We start from the raw sequence: 17928 nt of genomic DNA, 5'->3' as shown, positions 1-17928 counted from the left end.
GTCGCATTGTGTAGCATTGTGTCGCATTGTGTCGCATTGTGTCGCATTGTGTCGCATTGTGTCGCATTGTGTCGCATTGTGTCGCGTTGTGTCGCGTTGTGTCGCATTGTGTCGCGTTGTGTCACATTGTGTCACATTGTGTCGCATTGTGTCGCGTTGTGTCGCGTTGTGTCGCGTTGTGTCGCATTGTGTCGCATTGTGTCGCGTTGTGTCACATTGTGTCACATTGTGTCACATTGTGTCGCATTGTGTCGCATTGTACATCTGTAAAAAACAGTGCAATAAATTATGAATTTACTCTTTCTCTTTCTTCATAAATCCTCGTTGTTCCAAAACAATACAACACGTTGTGTCACATTGTGTCGCATTGTGTAGCATTGTGTCGCATTGTGTCGCATTGTGTCGCATTGTGTCGCATTGTGTCGCGTTGTGTCACATTGTGTCACATTGTGTCGCATTGTGTCGCGTTGTGTCGCGTTGTGTCGCGTTGTGTCGCATTGTGTCGCATTGTGTCGCATTGTACATCTGTAAAAAACAGTGCAATAAATTATGAATTTACTCTTTCTCTTTCTTCATAAATCCTCGTTGTTCCAAAACAATACAACACGTTGTGTCACATTGTGTCGCATGGTGTAGCATTGTGTCGCATTGTGTCGCATTGTGTCGCATTGTGTCGCATTGTGTAGCATTGTGTCGCATTGTGTCGCATTGTGTCACATTGTGTCGCATTGTGTCGCATTGTGTCGCATTGTGTCGCGTTGTGTCGCGTTGTGTCGCATTGTGTCGCATTGTGTCACATTGTGTCACATTGTGTCGCATTGTGTCGCGTTGTGTCGCGTTGTGTCGCGTTGTGTCGCATTGTGTCGCGTTGTGTCGCGTTGTGTCGCATTGTGTCGCGTTGTGTCGCATTGTGTCGCGTTGTGTCGCGTTGTGTCACATTGTGTCGCATTGTGTCGCATTGTGTCGCATTGTGTCGCGTTGTGTCACATTGTGTCACATTGTGTCGCATTGTGTCGCGTTGTGTCGCGTTGTGTCGCGTTGTGTCGCGTTGTGTCGCATTGTGTCGCATTGTGTCGCGTTGTGTCGCATTGTGTCGCGTTGTGTCGCATTGTGTCGCGTTGTGTCGCGTTGTGTCACATTGTGTCGCATTGTGTCGCATTGTGTCGCGTTGTGTCGCATTGTGTCGCGTTGTGTCGCGTTGTGTCGCATTGTGTCGCATTGTGTCGCGTTGTGTCGCGTTGTGTCGCATTGTGTAGCATTGTGTCGCGTTGTGTCGCGTTGTGTCGCATTGTGTCGCGTTGTGTCGCATTGTGTCACGTTGTGTCGCATTGTGTCGCGTTGTGTCGCGTTGTGTCACATTGTGTCACATTGTGTCGCATTGTGTCGCATTGTACATCTGTAAAAAACAGTGCAATAAATTATGAATTTACTCTTTCTCTTTCTTCATAAATCCTCGTTGTTCCAAAACAATACAACACGTTGTGTCACATTGTGTCGCATTGTGTAGCATTGTGTCGCATTGTGTCGCATTGTGTCGCATTGTGTCGCATTGTGTCGCATTGTGTCGCATTGTGTCGCGTTGTGTCGCGTGGTGTCGCATTGTGTCGCGTTGTGTCACATTGTGTCACATTGTGTCGCATTGTGTCGCGTTGTGTCGCGTTGTGTCGCGTTGTGTCGCATTGTGTCGCATTGTGTCGCGTTGTGTCACATTGTGTCACATTGTGTCACATTGTGTCGCATTGTGTCGCATTGTACATCTGTAAAAAACAGTGCAATAAATTATGAATTTACTCTTTCTCTTTCTTCATAAATCCTCGTTGTTCCAAAACAATACAACACGTTGTGTCACATTGTGTCGCATTGTGTAGCATTGTGTCGCATTGTGTCGCATTGTGTCGCATTGTGTCGCATTGTGTCGCGTTGTGTCACATTGTGTCACATTGTGTCGCATTGTGTCGCGTTGTGTCGCGTTGTGTCGCGTTGTGTCGCATTGTGTCGCATTGTGTCGCATTGTGTCGCGTTGTGTCGCATTGTGTCGCGTTGTGTCGCGTTGTGTCGCATTGTGTCGCATTGTGTCGCGTTGTGTCGCGTTGTGTCGCATTGTGTCGCATTGTGTCGCGTTGTGTCGCGTTGTGTCGCATTGTGTCGCGTTGTGTCGCATTGTGTCGCGTTGTGTCGCGTTGTGTCACATTGTGTCACATTGTGTCGCATTGTGTAGCATTGTACATCTGTAAAAAACAGTGCAATAAATTATGAATTTACTCTTTCTCTTTCTTCATAAATCCTCGTTGTTCCAAAACAATACAACACGTTGTGTCACATTGTGTCGCATTGTGTAGCATTGTGTCGCATTGTGTCGCATTGTGTCGCATTGTGTCGCATTGTGTCGCATTGTGTCGCATTGTGTCGCGTTGTGTCGCGTTGTGTCGCATTGTGTCGCGTTGTGTCACATTGTGTCACATTGTGTCGCATTGTGTCGCGTTGTGTCGCGTTGTGTCGCGTTGTGTCGCATTGTGTCGCATTGTGTCGCGTTGTGTCACATTGTGTCACATTGTGTCACATTGTGTCGCATTGTGTCGCATTGTACATCTGTAAAAAACAGTGCAATAAATTATGAATTTACTCTTTCTCTTTCTTCATAAATCCTCGTTGTTCCAAAACAATACAACACGTTGTGTCACATTGTGTCGCATTGTGTAGCATTGTGTCGCATTGTGTCGCATTGTGTCGCATTGTGTCGCATTGTGTCGCATTGTGTCGCATTGTGTAGCATTGTGTCGCATTGTGTCGCATTGTGTCGCATTGTGTCGCATTGTGTAGCGTTGTGTCGCTTTGTGTCGCATTGTGTCGCGTTGTGTCGCATTGTGTCGCGTTGTGTCGCATTGTACATCTGTAAAAAACAGTGCAATAAATTATGAATTTACTCTTTCTCTTTCTTCATAAATCCTCGTTGTTCCAAAACAATACAACACGTTGTGTCACATTGTGTCGCATGGTGTAGCATTGTGTCGCATTGTGTCGCATTGTGTCGCATTGTGTAGCATTGTGTCGCATTGTGTCGCATTGTGTCACATTGTGTCGCATTGTGTCGCATTGTGTCGCATTGTGTCGCATTGTGTCGCGTTGTGTCGCGTTGTGTCGCATTGTGTCGCGTTGTGTCACATTGTGTCACATTGTGTCGCATTGTGTCGCATTGTGTCGCGTTGTGTCGCGTTGTGTCGCATTGTGTCGCGTTGTGTCGCGTTGTGTCGCATTGTGTCGCGTTGTGTCGCGTTGTGTCGCATTGTGTCGCATTGTGTCGCATTGTATAGCATTGTGTCGCATTGTGTCGCATTGTGTCACATTGTGTCGCATTGTGTCGCATTGTGTCGCATTGTGTCGCGTTGTGTCGCGTTGTGTCGCATTGTGTCGCGTTGTGTCACATTGTGTCACATTGTGTCGCATTGTGTCGCATTGTGTCGCGTTGTGTCGCGTTGTGTCGCATTGTGTCGCGTTGTGTAGCATTGTGTCGCATTGTGTCGCATTGTGTCACATTGTGTCGCATTGTGTCGCATTGTGTCGCATTGTGTCGCATTGTGTAGCATTGTGTCGCATTGTGTCGCATTGTGTCGAATTGTGTAGCATTGTGTCGCGTTGTGTCGCATTGTGTCGCATTGTGTCACATTGTGTCGCATTGTGTCGCATTGTGTCGCATTGTGTCGCGTTGTGTCGCGTTGTGTCGCATTGTGTCGCGTTGTGTCGCGTTGTGTCGCATTGTGTCGCGTTGTGTCGCGTTGTGTCGCATTGTGTCGCGTTGTGTCGCGTTGTGTCACATTGTGTCACATTGTGTCGCATTGTGTCGCATTGTACATCTGTAAAAAACAGTGCAATAAATTATGAATTTACTCTTTCTCTTTCTTCATAAATCCTCGTTGTTCCAAAACAATACAACACGTTGTGTCACATTGTGTCGCATTGTGTAGCATTGTGTCGCATTGTGTCGCATTGTGTCGCATTGTGTAGCATTGTGTCGCATTGTGTCGCATTGTGTCGCATTGTGTCGCGTTGTGTCGCATTGTGTCGCATTGTGTCGCGTTGTGTCGCGTTGTGTCGCGTTGTGTCACATTGTGTCGCATTGTGTCGCATTGTGTCGCATTGTGTCACATTGTGTCGCATTGTGTATCATTGTGTTGCATTGTGTCGCGTTGTGTCGCATTGTGTCGCATTGTGTCGCGTTGTGTCGCGTTGCATAGCCTAAACCTGAACAATGAACATATTTCTTATAATAGATACATAATATGTACATCTCTGACCCTGTAAAAAACAGTACAATAAATTATCAATTTAGTCTTTGTTTTTCTTCATAAATCCTCTTTTTGTTCAAAAATAATACACCATAAAACGCTAAAAAAGTGTCATATGGCTAATCAACAACCTTTTTACAAATTGTTTCTTAAATCCATAAATATAAACAATAACTATAATATACAAAAATAACCCACAATTTATTACTCTAAGCAAAGAAACGATTCTAGAGTGCCTTCCCCTCTCTATCTTTTTTTAAAAAAAGGATAATCCTCTGTTTAGCTATTGTTTGAATTTGTCTATTAAAACATCCCCTAGGGATTCGCGCGGACTGTCTCATAAATAGTCGCCAAATGAGACAACCAACAGACAGAATGACAGCACTGTGTTGTACGTTGTGGTGTATAGTGCATTTGGGAAGGACTCTTAGTTCACATTATATGTAATTTAGTATAGAAAACGGTTTGTTGTGGTTTGCCGCCACACACCGTGCGTCGTGTTAGCTGTTAGACAACCGTGACCAACCCCTTACGAAACGATAGGATGGGGTGGTTATGGTTTCCAATCGAATTGCGATCAATAAAACACCGTAGAAGTTATTTTGTATGTTTGTGTATTGTGTATAGGAGCCATTAATAACATCCTTTTTCATCACTATAAAAACTAAATAAAACAAACAAAGAGTTGAAAATAAAGAAAAATGGTATTTCTGTACACACGCACTCTTTCGAACACATGACAGGATTTTTCTGTTTTTATGTCACCCCTAATACTCATCTTTTTAACGAAACATTTCGTGTTTATTTGATTAGGTATATTGAAGGATTCTTATGAAGTGTTTAGTACAAAGAAGACAACATAAATACATTTTTTTAGTCCTTCGAGATTCACCGCGAAATGAACAAGAGCGCGTAAGTTATGCTGGGGGGATGATTTTGTGATGGTATCACGACCACCCCTTAAAAATGTTTCAAATGCCATTATTATATTCATAATCATAAGGCGAGCGAGGGTGGTGGCGTGGTATGGTGGCGGCACGGCATCCCACCCTCACAAATTTTGAGTGTAATAAGAAAATTCAAAAATAAAATATTGATACGATGTGTTTCGGTGCATGGAAAATACGATCAGATCGGAGAAAAAAAAGCGAATGTACCTACATTGGCAGATTTTTTTCCTTTATAATGCACAACCTGTTATTGGCCCCTGAGTCATCAAGCAAATTGGCTTTAGCGAGGGAAAAATACTGTTACATTTGGTACAAAGAATAAGGGATGTTAAGTGAACTACAAAATGCAAAATCTTATTATTCAACAAGCGAACTGCTTCAAAGTTTTTTTTAGAACACCATCTCACAACCCACACCCCCATCACTCGTAAGATATAAAATAATATAGGGCTGTTAATTCAATGAACTGTAATCATATTTCTCTGGATTCAATGCAATAACGGTAATGTGTAATGCATACATAGCTAGACTCTCTTTTACGTGTTGTATAGATTTTATTGAACTTTTTTTTTTTCATTTCATTTTATTTTAATAAAATTATGAAGGGTGGTGGTGTTTTTTTCATTTGTTTAATATAACGCCAGATGTCGCATTTTGACATTTACCTAATAAATACTTCTTGCTATGGTTACGGTTGCGATTTTATTTTATATGTTATAAATTTAATATATGCAATTTTTTTTTAAACCATTCATAGGGGATGTTTTGTAACAAATGTCTTATTAAATATACGTAAACAGCCGGTGCAGCACACTATGTGGTGAGTTAGCAAGTGGTTTGCCATTTGCCCCTAAAGGGTTTTTGTGGTAACAGTGATGGTGTAGTAGTTTATTACATGGGTCTGCTATATTGCCACGCTAAGCAGTGTGAAATTAAAAATTGCTCTCTTGGGGAAATTTAATGAGAAGAAACAAAAATTAAGGTTAACAATGCAATATTTTAAAAATCTGAAATATTTGGTGGAGTTGTTATTATGTTTGGTAGTATTTGGCATTTAGTGAATTTCAAATTAATAGCTGCTAAAAATGGTGCGGTTGGGTTGCCGGCTGACCTTGCTACCCTGTCTGATTGTGTCGGAAGAAATTATTCCTCATTAATAGAGCCAAATACAAAAAAAAAGTCTAGACAACTCAAGAGTCAATAAAAAATTTAATTTGCGCATAGCTATTGTTGTTGATATATTAGGGACCTCATAAATTTAATTTTTATAAAATAACAAAAACAAAAATGTAAGACCAGATGAGAGAACGTTTTCAAAGTTGAACACACAAAAATTTCACTGGCACATCACGTTCTTCAAATACTTGAATATTAACAGGTCAAAAACGCGTTTTTGGGTACATCACCGTTAAATTTGTTTTTTGAAAAACTACTTATGGCATTTCAAAACGCCATGTTAAAACAAAGGTCATTATTTTTTTTTAATTATATTTTTTCTCAAAGATATTGAAAAAAGAAATTTATGATACACATCTCAAAATCTTGATTGTTTTTTTTTTTTCAAAGTGTGGTTTTTTGAACCAAATTCCAGTTTGCGTCTTCTGATTTGGACTTAAAAAGGCAACTTACTGCGGAAATATATATATTTTTGACTAAACATAAAAAAAACTTTTTTGAAAATTAGTTTTTGAGAAAAAATTCTGTTTTTTTTACTACTGGAAAAGGGAGACATTTTCAAAAAAACGGCTTATGGGGAATAAAAAAAAAAGATAACTTTACCATAAGTTCTTAATATAAAAAGGTCAAAAAGGGTTGAAAAATCTATTAAATCTGTACCTGAAAAAAGTATTTTGTCTCTACACCGAAAAAAAACCAATATTAATTTAACATTTTTTAAATATCAGCCAAAAATGCTCTATAAAATGTGTTTTATGATATTTAAAATGATGAGCCCACTGTCGTACCTGGGCGAAACGCTTTATAAATTTGGAGTTGAGGTCACTTGAACTTTAAAATTGAATTTTAAAATGTTAAAACAACATTTTTATTATCAGGATGATATTTAAATGTCACATTTTGGAAATTTTTTTTGATATTTTATTATCATTTTTTCATATCAATTTCTCATTCCAAATTATTGAAAAATATTAAATAAAAAATTCTTAATGTGTACTAATTTAAAGGCGCTTTGTGTTTTTTCGACGTAAAATGTATGATTTACTGAGAAAATTTGATCGGCACTAAGATTTTACTTCACATAGTTTGGGAGAAAATAACAAAACAATTATATCACCTATAATAGAAAAAATAATATCACCATTATTTTGTAAAGAATATTCCCTTTCAGTAATGTTTTGAAAAAAAGAAAGAAAATTCTTAAAATAATAAAAATAATAAAAATGAAAAGGAAAGAAATAGGTTTCATTATAATAAACTAAAACGTAAAATGAATCGTTTATTTCAGAAACAGCATAAGTCCACTTTTTCCAAAAAAATTTTTTTTTGGAAATTTCTCATTTATGTATAGTTATTCATCTTTTGAAAAAAAATTAAGTATGTCAGACTCCCCAAAATAAGAAAACTGAATGAAATTTTCACCCGGTGACAACATTATGACTGTTAGATACATGACTTTTTACCAGTTTTAAATTATTTTGGCATCAATCTTGACACGCACCCCCTTTTGTTATATATCTATAAAAAGGTAAAGAATTACTCTATCTATATCTATTAAATTCATTAAAATTGTACTCAGGATTCAAAAGTTATAGCCAGATTTCTGGTGGTGGCAGCATTTTTAACTCTTGAATAATATGACATTTTACCAGTTTTACATTTTTTTTGGCAAACATCATGACACGCAAGCCTTTAAGTTATACATCTATAAAAAGGTAAAGATTTACTCTATCTACTGCTATTTAATTTATTAAAATCGAAAGTAGGGTTCAAAAACTATAGCTAAATAAAAACAAATGTTTTACCACAAAAATTTCGTTTATTTCAGAAACGACATAAGTCCACCGACTTTAAAGGCTTAAAAACCCGCAAAGACCTAAAAAAAAGTTTATATTTTAAAGGTTTCTAAATGCATCTTAGGCATACTCGGCATACTCTAAATTTGAAGTGTTGTGGAATTTTAAGTAAAAAACAGTTTTTTGTTGCTCCTGAAAAGTTTATGCTCATGGACTTATGTCGTTTCTGAAATAAACGATTCAATCTAGTCAACATTGATATTTTAATTGTCAAAGTGAAATTTTCACTATCCACTTAAACTTAAAAAAATGTCAAAATGATATTTTAATTGTCAAAGTGAAATTTTCACTATCCCACCTGAAATTAAAAAATGTCAAAATGAAATGATAAAATATCAAAATTGATATTTTAATTGTTGGACGACTTTTGTCACTGAAAAATGTTAATTTGATAATAACAGCTATCAAATTAACATTTTTTTTTATCAAATTTTTTGTTCGGTGTATATGTATAAAGTGGTCCAATATCTTAAAATTACTAGAACATTGAGTACTACTGATTTATTGCATTATTAATGCTTACCCAGCTCATTAAAAGTCTAAAAACTTGATTATTTCATTATTTTTAAGTTTAAAAAAAACTGCCACACCTTTTAATTTTCATACTTTCTAATTTTTTGAGCTTAATACTCTAAGTACCTACTTTAACTACTATTTCTTTAGAAACATTAACTACCTATACTATCTATTACGACAACATCTAAAATTTACTGATTAGAATTAATTTTTTCTGTTCTTAATTTTAGTCTAAAGTGATTTCTCACAAATGACTTTGATAAAAAAAAATCAAATCATAAACAATAGCTCATTTTGATTTTTGTATATCATTTAAATCTCTACGATTCAATGTCATGATGAATAAACAATAAATATTCTAAAATAAGGCAGAAAAATTGATTGAGAAATTTATTTATAAAGTCTCCAATTAAGTCGTAAGTTCTTGTTTTCTGTTATCTATTGGCTTTTGTTTATCAAGTTAAAAACTTTTTTGCTGATAGGTACAATTGGATTTTTTAGTAACAACATTGTATCAAATTTCCAATAAAGACAATTAGTACAAAAATTGCCATTTTTAATTAATCATTTTGTTGAGAATTTGCTCTGATTTGTTTTTAAAGTATTTGGTTATTTTTTTAAATATCATCACTTTAAAAAAAAACACAATGACAAACAAATGTTTTCTAATCACATTTAGGTACTAAATGACGTCAAATCTCTAAGAAAAGCATTTTTTTTAATCCAACCGCGAACCCAATACACATTCCTAACACACAATGGAAAATCATCTTCTTAACATTCTGATAACGCAAGATATGTTATTATTTTATTTTTGGTCAACTCATTAGCTTCAATGTTTTTTCTGTCTCAACAAAACAATGACTAATAAAGTTTTAACAGCTGCTCGAAACGATATCAATAGGTAATTAGCTTTTGTTTAAACTTTAAATAGCCTTGCGAAATGACGAAAAACTATCAGTCTTATTCTATCACTTGTGCGAAAAACATTCTTAAAAAATTATGAAGTCAATCTTTGTTGTTGTTTTGCTAGCAGCTTTTGCTGCTTCAAGTGTTGTAAGTTTGTTTAACTTGAAAGTGATAAATTTTTTTTTAATAAATTGTATTTATTTGTATAGTTGGCTGGACTTACAGCAGAACAAGCCATGGAATATATGACCGGTTGCAAAAAAGACTTGAACATAAGTGACGCAGATCTTGCTCAGTTAGGAGAGGCCAAGACATTCGATGAAGTGAATGAGAATTCTAAATGTTTCTTTAATTGCTTCCAAACTAGGGAAGGTACACTTATCGATGGTGTTCTCCAAGAAGATAAGGTTATTGAATTGTTTGAGAGCAGTGTTGGCGAGAAGAGGGCTAGGGAAGTCTTTGAAATCTGCCGCAAACAAAAAGGAGCCGAAAAGTGCGAAACTGCATTTTTATTGCAAAATTGTTACAGAGAAAATGGTATTTTTTAAGAAATTAACTTATAATTTCTTAATTACAAGAAAAGTTTAGGGATGTACGAAAGTTGCTCTCTGGAAACTTAACTATTCAGTTATGAAAACCTTGTGATGTTTTAAAAAAAAGTCTGATAATAAAATGCATCCTTCAAAGAAACACTTTTTAACTGTTTTAATTTTATAGATTTTAATAGCTTAATATATTTTGGGCAATTCCATGGTAACTCACGATACGTTCAGAAAAATTTTCCAATACATAAATACGTATTTTTTTTTTGTCAATTTGAATATAAATTGATACGAAATGAATCATTACTTTTTTAACCATTTGCTAAGAAAAAATAAAAGTCTGTTAGTAACTTACATTACATAAATCGGGCACGATTGTTATGAGTCCGACATAGTATGAAGTTTTCAAAATTTCGAAACTTATTTTTAATGAAGATGCCATAGGGGCATTCCATGAAAAATGGTAACTTTTTATAATTAGGAAAAAGAGTAATAGACGGGATTTATTGCAATGAAAAACTTCTTTAGAGGCAGATAACTGTTTGTCAAAAGTTAACAAGTGTTTGCGAACTTAAATCCTAAATCGATATTCACCCAGCCAAACTTATCATCAAGTTTTAAGTAAAAATAAACGCTTAAACGTGGTTGACTCAAATGGTTTCCTCTCATGAAAAAAAAAATTGTCAAAAAAAAATTTTCCAAATCCGATAAAATTTAGGGGTCGCTACCGGGCTTTGAAAATTGGCCTGGTGGGCCCAAATAACAAAAACTATTCTAGTTTCAATCTTCACCTGAAAAATCAGTTTCTATTTGAAATTTCAAGTTCAAGAAACTGCCTCCCTGAAAAATATCTGTCAGAATTAGTTTTGAGTGCAAAAACTTCATAGTACAGGTAAAATAGTACATAAAATCAACAAATAAAAAAAAATTGTACACTCATGAAACTTGGCAAAAAAGTAAAAGTAAAATAAATTGAGTCAAAAACATTACAGCTAGAATCCAGCGAAAACAACGGCCAACGGGCACCGCAGAAATACGAACAATTCACAGTTCAGTTTTCAAGGGATATCAATGAAAAAAGGATTAATTCCTAGTTATTTTAATACTGTGTCACTTTATTGTGTCCTCCAACAACTCTGAATGTACCAAAATAATAGAAGAAAACTTAATATTTCATAAATTAATTAATTTTACCCAGCCACGTAGAAACAAAAAAATAAAGGGCTTTCTCTAATAAAAAGTAGTTTTGGATAATTTTTTTCAATTTCTCTAAAACGACAAAACATTTTTGCATCTAGTTTTCTCTTTTTGAATTAAAATTAATAAAAGTATTGAATCTTGAAAATAAAATGAGTATTTAATTACATACTATTTTTAAAAAAATTAGTTTGTAATTTTTGTTGGAAAGATTTTTTTCAAAATTTTGAGTTTGAAAATATTTTTTTAAAAAACTATTCTTTGAAAGAGCTTTATTGAAAAACATAACAAAAGAAAAAGTTATTAGCTTTCCAAAAAAGTATAGGAAGTTATTGTAGGTATAACCGTCGATTTTTAATGATTTTTTTCCAATCTAAGTCAAATTCCTAGAAAATTTGCCCTCCAGGCTAAAAAGAGGGGAATAAACCACCCACCTCTGCAGCTTAAGTCAATTGTATACAATTGACTTAAGCTTAACTTATTTCTAATAAGATACATTGATTGATATAAAATTTGTTAGCAAATATGGGGCCTAACCCTATACAATGGATAAAATATTTAAAAAATATAAATAAAGATAGTAGGTACATGAATAGGCTTAATTTTACAAGTCTGCTGACTAGGTTATCCTCGGGGTGTTCCGTCCCGGTTGTCTAGTTCTGGTATTGATTATGGTAGGTTGGGTGGTATGGCACGGTGGTCTTGAAAACGCGGCAGGTTTTATAAAAATGGACCCCAAAAGTAATGATGCAGATTTGTTCGAAATGATCTCAGGATTGCAAATTTGTAAATTTCAAAATCGTACCTGATCCCTTTTTTTGAGTTACAGGCATTTTACATATATACAAGCGGGAGGGCATTTGGGAAAAAAATTTAAAATAAAAACAAAAGCACATTATAATGTCCTATACCTTTTTGAAAAGCTAAAATATACTCCTTGAATTAGATGTTTATATGAAGTTGATTGAGTAAATGGTTTTTGAGAAATTTAATTTTAAAGTTATTATTTTAGAAAAAAATATTTTTTTTTCTTTCAGTTTATTTTATTCAATTGTTTTTAATAAAGGTAGAATTTTTTATACAAAACACTGCTCTCATTGATTTTAAGTCAAAAACAAAAAAACCGCATGTTTTCTTAGTTTTCGAGATTTAAGGAAAAATGTATCTTTTCTCCAAATTTTTTTTAGCTTTTTTTAATTTTTTTTTTCAAATAAAAAAAATATTAGCCTCAAATAAAATTTAAAAAAGGTCACTGTAACACGATGCTGATCAGGACGTCTTATTTTTTTTAAATTAATGCGAAAAGTCAACATGGATTCATGAAAAATGGCTCTCACGATGAAAATTAAGAAAAGGTTTTGTGGTCCCTGAGGATCTTAGCTGTCCTGAAATCTATGTAATGTGGGATATTTTTCGATTATACGTAACATTATAACTCTTACCTTTCAAAAATAGTCCTGAAATACTCAGAACGTAATAAAAATAACTTAAAAAAATATAAAAATGAAAAAAAAAAAAAATACAAAACTCTAAAAATGGCAAAAAAAAACATTAAAAAAAACAGCAAAAATGAACAAAAAAACCTCAAAAAAGCAGCCAAAATACCACTTCGTTCTTGGGGTTGATTCTGAGTTACACTAAGTGTGATTAGAACTTACAAACCTGTTCATTAAATAACCATTATACAAATTTTTCCTTAGGAACAAAAATAAAACAAATATAAAAGTGCCTATCTTTTTTCCCATTTTTGAAAAAACTAGAATAGTTTTTTGCATCTATTTTTAAGGATTTGACTAAGAACTAAATAGAACATTCAATTTTAAAAAAAACTTGTACCTTGTAATTCAAATTAAAAAAAAAAATTAACTTTTTTTAAATTTTGACTTTGAAATTAAATTTCTCAAAAACTATTTACTCAATCAACTTCATATAAACATCAAATTCAAGGAGTGTATTTTCAAGACCAAGACCGCGTTTTCAAGACCACCGTGATGGAATTTAGCCGCGGTAGTAGGCCGGCTGCGTATCGGCGTAAAAGTAAACTACTTCCTCGTTGTCGGTTGGGATTATGTTCTCATCCAGAATATCCAAAGCACTAAGGTATCTGGGTTCGGGATGTTGTTGTTGGGTTCTCATGCTTCTCATCAGCTGATTGGGGTGGTTGGCGATGCTTCCGACAAGTTTCTTTGCAGATTGCAGCAGATACAACATACAACGTCATGATGTTTGCTTCCTCGTACAGCCACTCGTTGCTGTAGTATTTTTGTCGCTGTCGATCGAAGTAAATTCCGGTGAAGATCCTCAGGATTTTCCTCCCAAAAATTTGAGTTTTTGTTTTTTTATATCTCGCTAGAAGGTGTTAATCCCATAAAAAATTCTAAGTCATTGTAATTTTTCCAAATAAGCTCAAACGATTTTGATTAAATTAGCACACGTATTTTTTTATTTTTTTTTTTTAACAAAAATACAAATAACAAAAATTTTGAGTTTCTAGAAAATCTATTTAGAGACAGTTCTTTAATTTACAAGTTAATTAATTTATTAATGTAAGTGCTTTGAACTGTAAAAACGAATACATGCGACCAAGACAAGCATTTTATTATTATTAATATTTTTGTTAAACTTAATTTTTTCAAATATTTTCTTGTACGACAAACACATCGTATATTGTATTTTAAAAACATTTTCGTCGTTCTGAAATCTTTACCTCATATGAATTGTCAAACCAACTTGATTATCTTAAATGACACTGAATTTTCAGCAGAAAATCAACTTTATCAAATTAAATGTCAACCATGGTGTATACGTAATATTTTTTTAATAAAAAAAATCCTTATTGATTACAAAAAAATCTATAACAATAATGGAATCAGCTGATATCTATTGATTAACTTTTAAAAATGAAAGAATAATAAAATTTTAGGAGTCCATTTTAGTAGTTGTTGTTCATTTTTGTACAAATCACTTGTAAGAGATGTATGTAAGTTTATCAAACATACAAAGTTCTTATTCTAATCAAAGGTGCCTTATTAAATCTGAAAGGCAACATGGCTCAGGATTTTAAGATATTATACACAAAATTTTTAATGTAAGCTTGTCTATGTGTAAGATATATGTTTTAAACAGTTTTGATATGAGCTTTTAGATGTTTAGAAGCTTACACTTGTACTATACACATCCTCTAGGTATATCTTGTGGATGAACATCTTTTCCTTTTTTGCTTACATTTAATATTGCTTCAAAATAAATCCCCCATATCCCATTTTTTGAGAACAACTAAAAAACAGCAATAAAAATAATTCAACAAAATAATGTCCTGAAGGCTTTTTCATTTCTCATTATGTTCACCATCAACATTCTCCAAACCATTCTTCAATTTTTTTTTTTTTTTTTTGTGAACAGAAAAATTCTCTTCAGTCTCCACCGGATGTTGTGTCTCTTTGTGCCATCGTCCAACATCCGCAACAAGTCCACAAAACGTCCTAATTAGGTGCGTGTTTTTGTTTGGATTTCCTGTTCTGGTGAAGTCTCCTGGAAAAGTTCTCGTCCCTAAAAATATACAAAACAAAAATGTTTAACCAGAAAAAAAAAACAAATTTAAAAACTGCAAACAAAAACACATCCATTGTTCTTTCCGTTAGCTGCTGCTGGCTGGTGCTCAGCAAACATTATCAAAAAAAAAAAAAAAAAAAAAAAAAATAACAACAAAATGGTAAGGATATATAAAATCTGCACACACATAACACCGAACCGAAGTCATTATTCAGCGGGCGAAGCGGGACAAACTTTTCTGCACAATTTCCGGACGACAACGGACGAACGGACGGACGGACAACAAGAGGATTGTATACGCCTCCTATGTTATGTGTACTTCTCTGTTTTCCTAGTTGTTTTAGTTCCAAGAATGACTATGAGGACGCCCGCCGACGAGTGACGACGACGGTGAAAACTGGGAAAGAGTTGCAAGTACACAGAGTGTTGCAATTGACGAAGTATATGGGTATTGGGTATGGGTTTTGTGGAGGATTTTGTAATGTTGACTAAAACATCCCAAGAGGACGAGTATCCTGTGCAGAAAATTTAATTAAAGTTTCTTTATGAATTGCATGCGCCCGCCGCCGCCGCCATCATCGGGCGTCGACGACGACGACGACGTTGTCGTGAGATAGGGAGGCAGATTGGTTTGATGGTGGCGATGGTATACAGTTGGTCACATGGTCAGATCACATGGCCTGTGTTTGCGGTAGATATGTAGTGTAGGTACCTATACTTATTTCTGTTCCCTTGGATAGTATCAGATTTCAGCTGGATAGGACACAAATGGGAGTAACTGTGTTCTCACCCTGACTGGGTCGTGCAAAAGCATTCTAAAGTCCACATTCTCCACCACTGACACTGATTTGGTTTTTATGGTGTCGCAAGCGGGAGAATCTGGTGGAATTTATGACGACGAAACGAGTATTTTTTTTTTTTTTTTGGTAGGTATTTCATTTTCCAGGACTTCATATAGTGAAAACAATGGCCTTAGTTAGTAAACACAGACACAACTGGGATTGAGGCTCTTTCGCTGCATCGCGGCTGACAAATTATGCAAACGGACACACCCAGTTAATTTTACGCAGTTAAAACTGCTTGTTTATGGTTTGACTGAAAATACAAAACACATACTGTTATATCAGAAAATAGTTTCAAAAGTAAAAAGAGAACATGGATTTAAGTGCCAAACTAGGTCTTAAGTTCTGGTAAAAAACAGAAACGTTTAAATTCAGGTTTCAATTTGTCTTGACAACCCAATTTTAACTAAGTAACTTTTTGTAGAAAATTAATTAAATGAATTGGTTGAATTATAAAGGAAAAAGTTTAAATAAAAATAATTAAAAAAAAAATCATTTTTCGAAAATTCGATTTTTAATTAAAAACTATACAAATAATGTCCTTTTAAATACTCAAAGCATATCAGCTATTGGTATTGTTCACCCAGCCCACAGCGCAGCGGTAGAAACCTTGTTTTAATCATGTTTTATAGGATTTTAACTTAAAGGGTCACTCTGGTGTATGTGTAATATATTTTTTAGCTAAAACACTTTTTCTTGTGATAAACGTAGGTGTAGGATGTAGGTATTATATTAAGCTATGCATTCGTACAAAAAAAATTGAGATAACAACCAAAAAAGACATTACGATGATAGAGAATGCAAAAAAAAGGGGACCCCAAAGTCCGTCTGTCTGCATAAGGAGATACAACCTAAACGGATCAACCGATAAACATCAAATTTGGTATGTCGAGTTTTTTGGCGACACTGACAATATCTTTTGGAATTAATTTTTTTTTACCAAAAATAACGGTATCTATCATAAACCGATTCTGGAAAAGTTAAATTTTTTTGAAAACAGCTTCAACGATTTTATTAAACAAATTTAAATGTTAGTTTTTGGATAAGGCCTATCTTTTAATGTATTTTTTTTTTCGAAAACCGTTATTAACGCTACCTCCCTACTAACAATTTAGCTTCTATAATGCTTTACAGAAGCAACAATTTCATTTGTAAAGCTTTATAGAACCAAAATTGTTTGTCGGGCTGCCATAGAACCTGTTTTTTGAAATCTGATTTTCGTCCAAACTTTTAATTCGATTTCAACGAAATTTTGAAAAAATTAACTTTTGAATTTTTTTGAAAATTTTGAATTTTTAATCAAATTTTGGAGAGTTTGAGATTAACAAATTAATTAAATTAATTTTTTTTTCAAAAAAATATTTATAAAAATATAACGATTTTGAAAATATTTAAAAAAAATGCATTCATACAAATTAAATTGCATACTTGTTTTGGAACTCAATTTGATGTTGTTTTTTTTTCTTAAAAAAATTTATGTTTTTTAAAAGTAAATTGATGCTTGTAATTTCAAATATGTATCTGTAAATTGCAATATCTTAAGAATTTTCACATAAAATTTAGAATTACAAGTATGAATAAGATTATTATAAATAATTCCAAGATAGATTCAAAATAAACTACTTATTTCAAAAGAAAGTAGCTAAACTTAAGTTTTTTTTTAAATTATCTCTAAAGTATTAAATATTTTAATTTATTGCTTTTTTGTTCAAGTATATAGGTACTAAAAACAAACTTAAAATTAAATTAGGTAAATGAAAGAAAATATTATAAAGTAACCGCTGAATCATTTTAATACATTTTTATTCTCTTCGTTTTTTTTTTTTGATACAAGTAACTTGAAAGTAGAGTAGTTTTATAGATAGATGACTGAAAAGAAAATATTTGAAGAATGTATTTTTAAATTAAAAAAAAACGCGTTTTCCATTACACTTTCGTAATATTGCATGTTGTTTCTGTTACAGAAAAAATCAATTTCCCAAAACCCGGAGCTTCTGGTACTTGGAAATTTAAAGCAGACAATCGGGATCTTCATTCTTTCTCATAGATATAATAACTTGGTAACCTTATTGAGGGAAACTTTAAGTACGTCAAATAAGGAAGTT

General features: G+C 33.9%; 1 protein-coding gene across 1 annotated transcript; it reads left to right on the top strand.

Annotated features, from left to right (window-relative positions):
• The first annotated feature begins 9728 nt into the window (after positions 1-9728).
• LOC129919527 (general odorant-binding protein 56a-like) lies at positions 9729-10313 on the top strand. Its single transcript, XM_056000434.1, has 2 exons — positions 9729-9837; positions 9900-10313. Exons 1-2 carry the CDS (start codon positions 9784-9786, stop codon positions 10236-10238), a joined length of 393 nt encoding a protein of 130 aa, XP_055856409.1. The 5' UTR covers positions 9729-9783; the 3' UTR covers positions 10239-10313.
• Positions 10314-17928: the final 7615 nt, after the last annotated feature.

This window comes from Episyrphus balteatus, chromosome 4 (genome assembly GCF_945859705.1).
Source record: "Episyrphus balteatus chromosome 4, idEpiBalt1.1, whole genome shotgun sequence".
Classification (NCBI taxonomy): domain Eukaryota; kingdom Metazoa; phylum Arthropoda; class Insecta; order Diptera; family Syrphidae; genus Episyrphus; species Episyrphus balteatus.
This window is presented reverse-complemented; position numbering and strand designations above follow the sequence as displayed.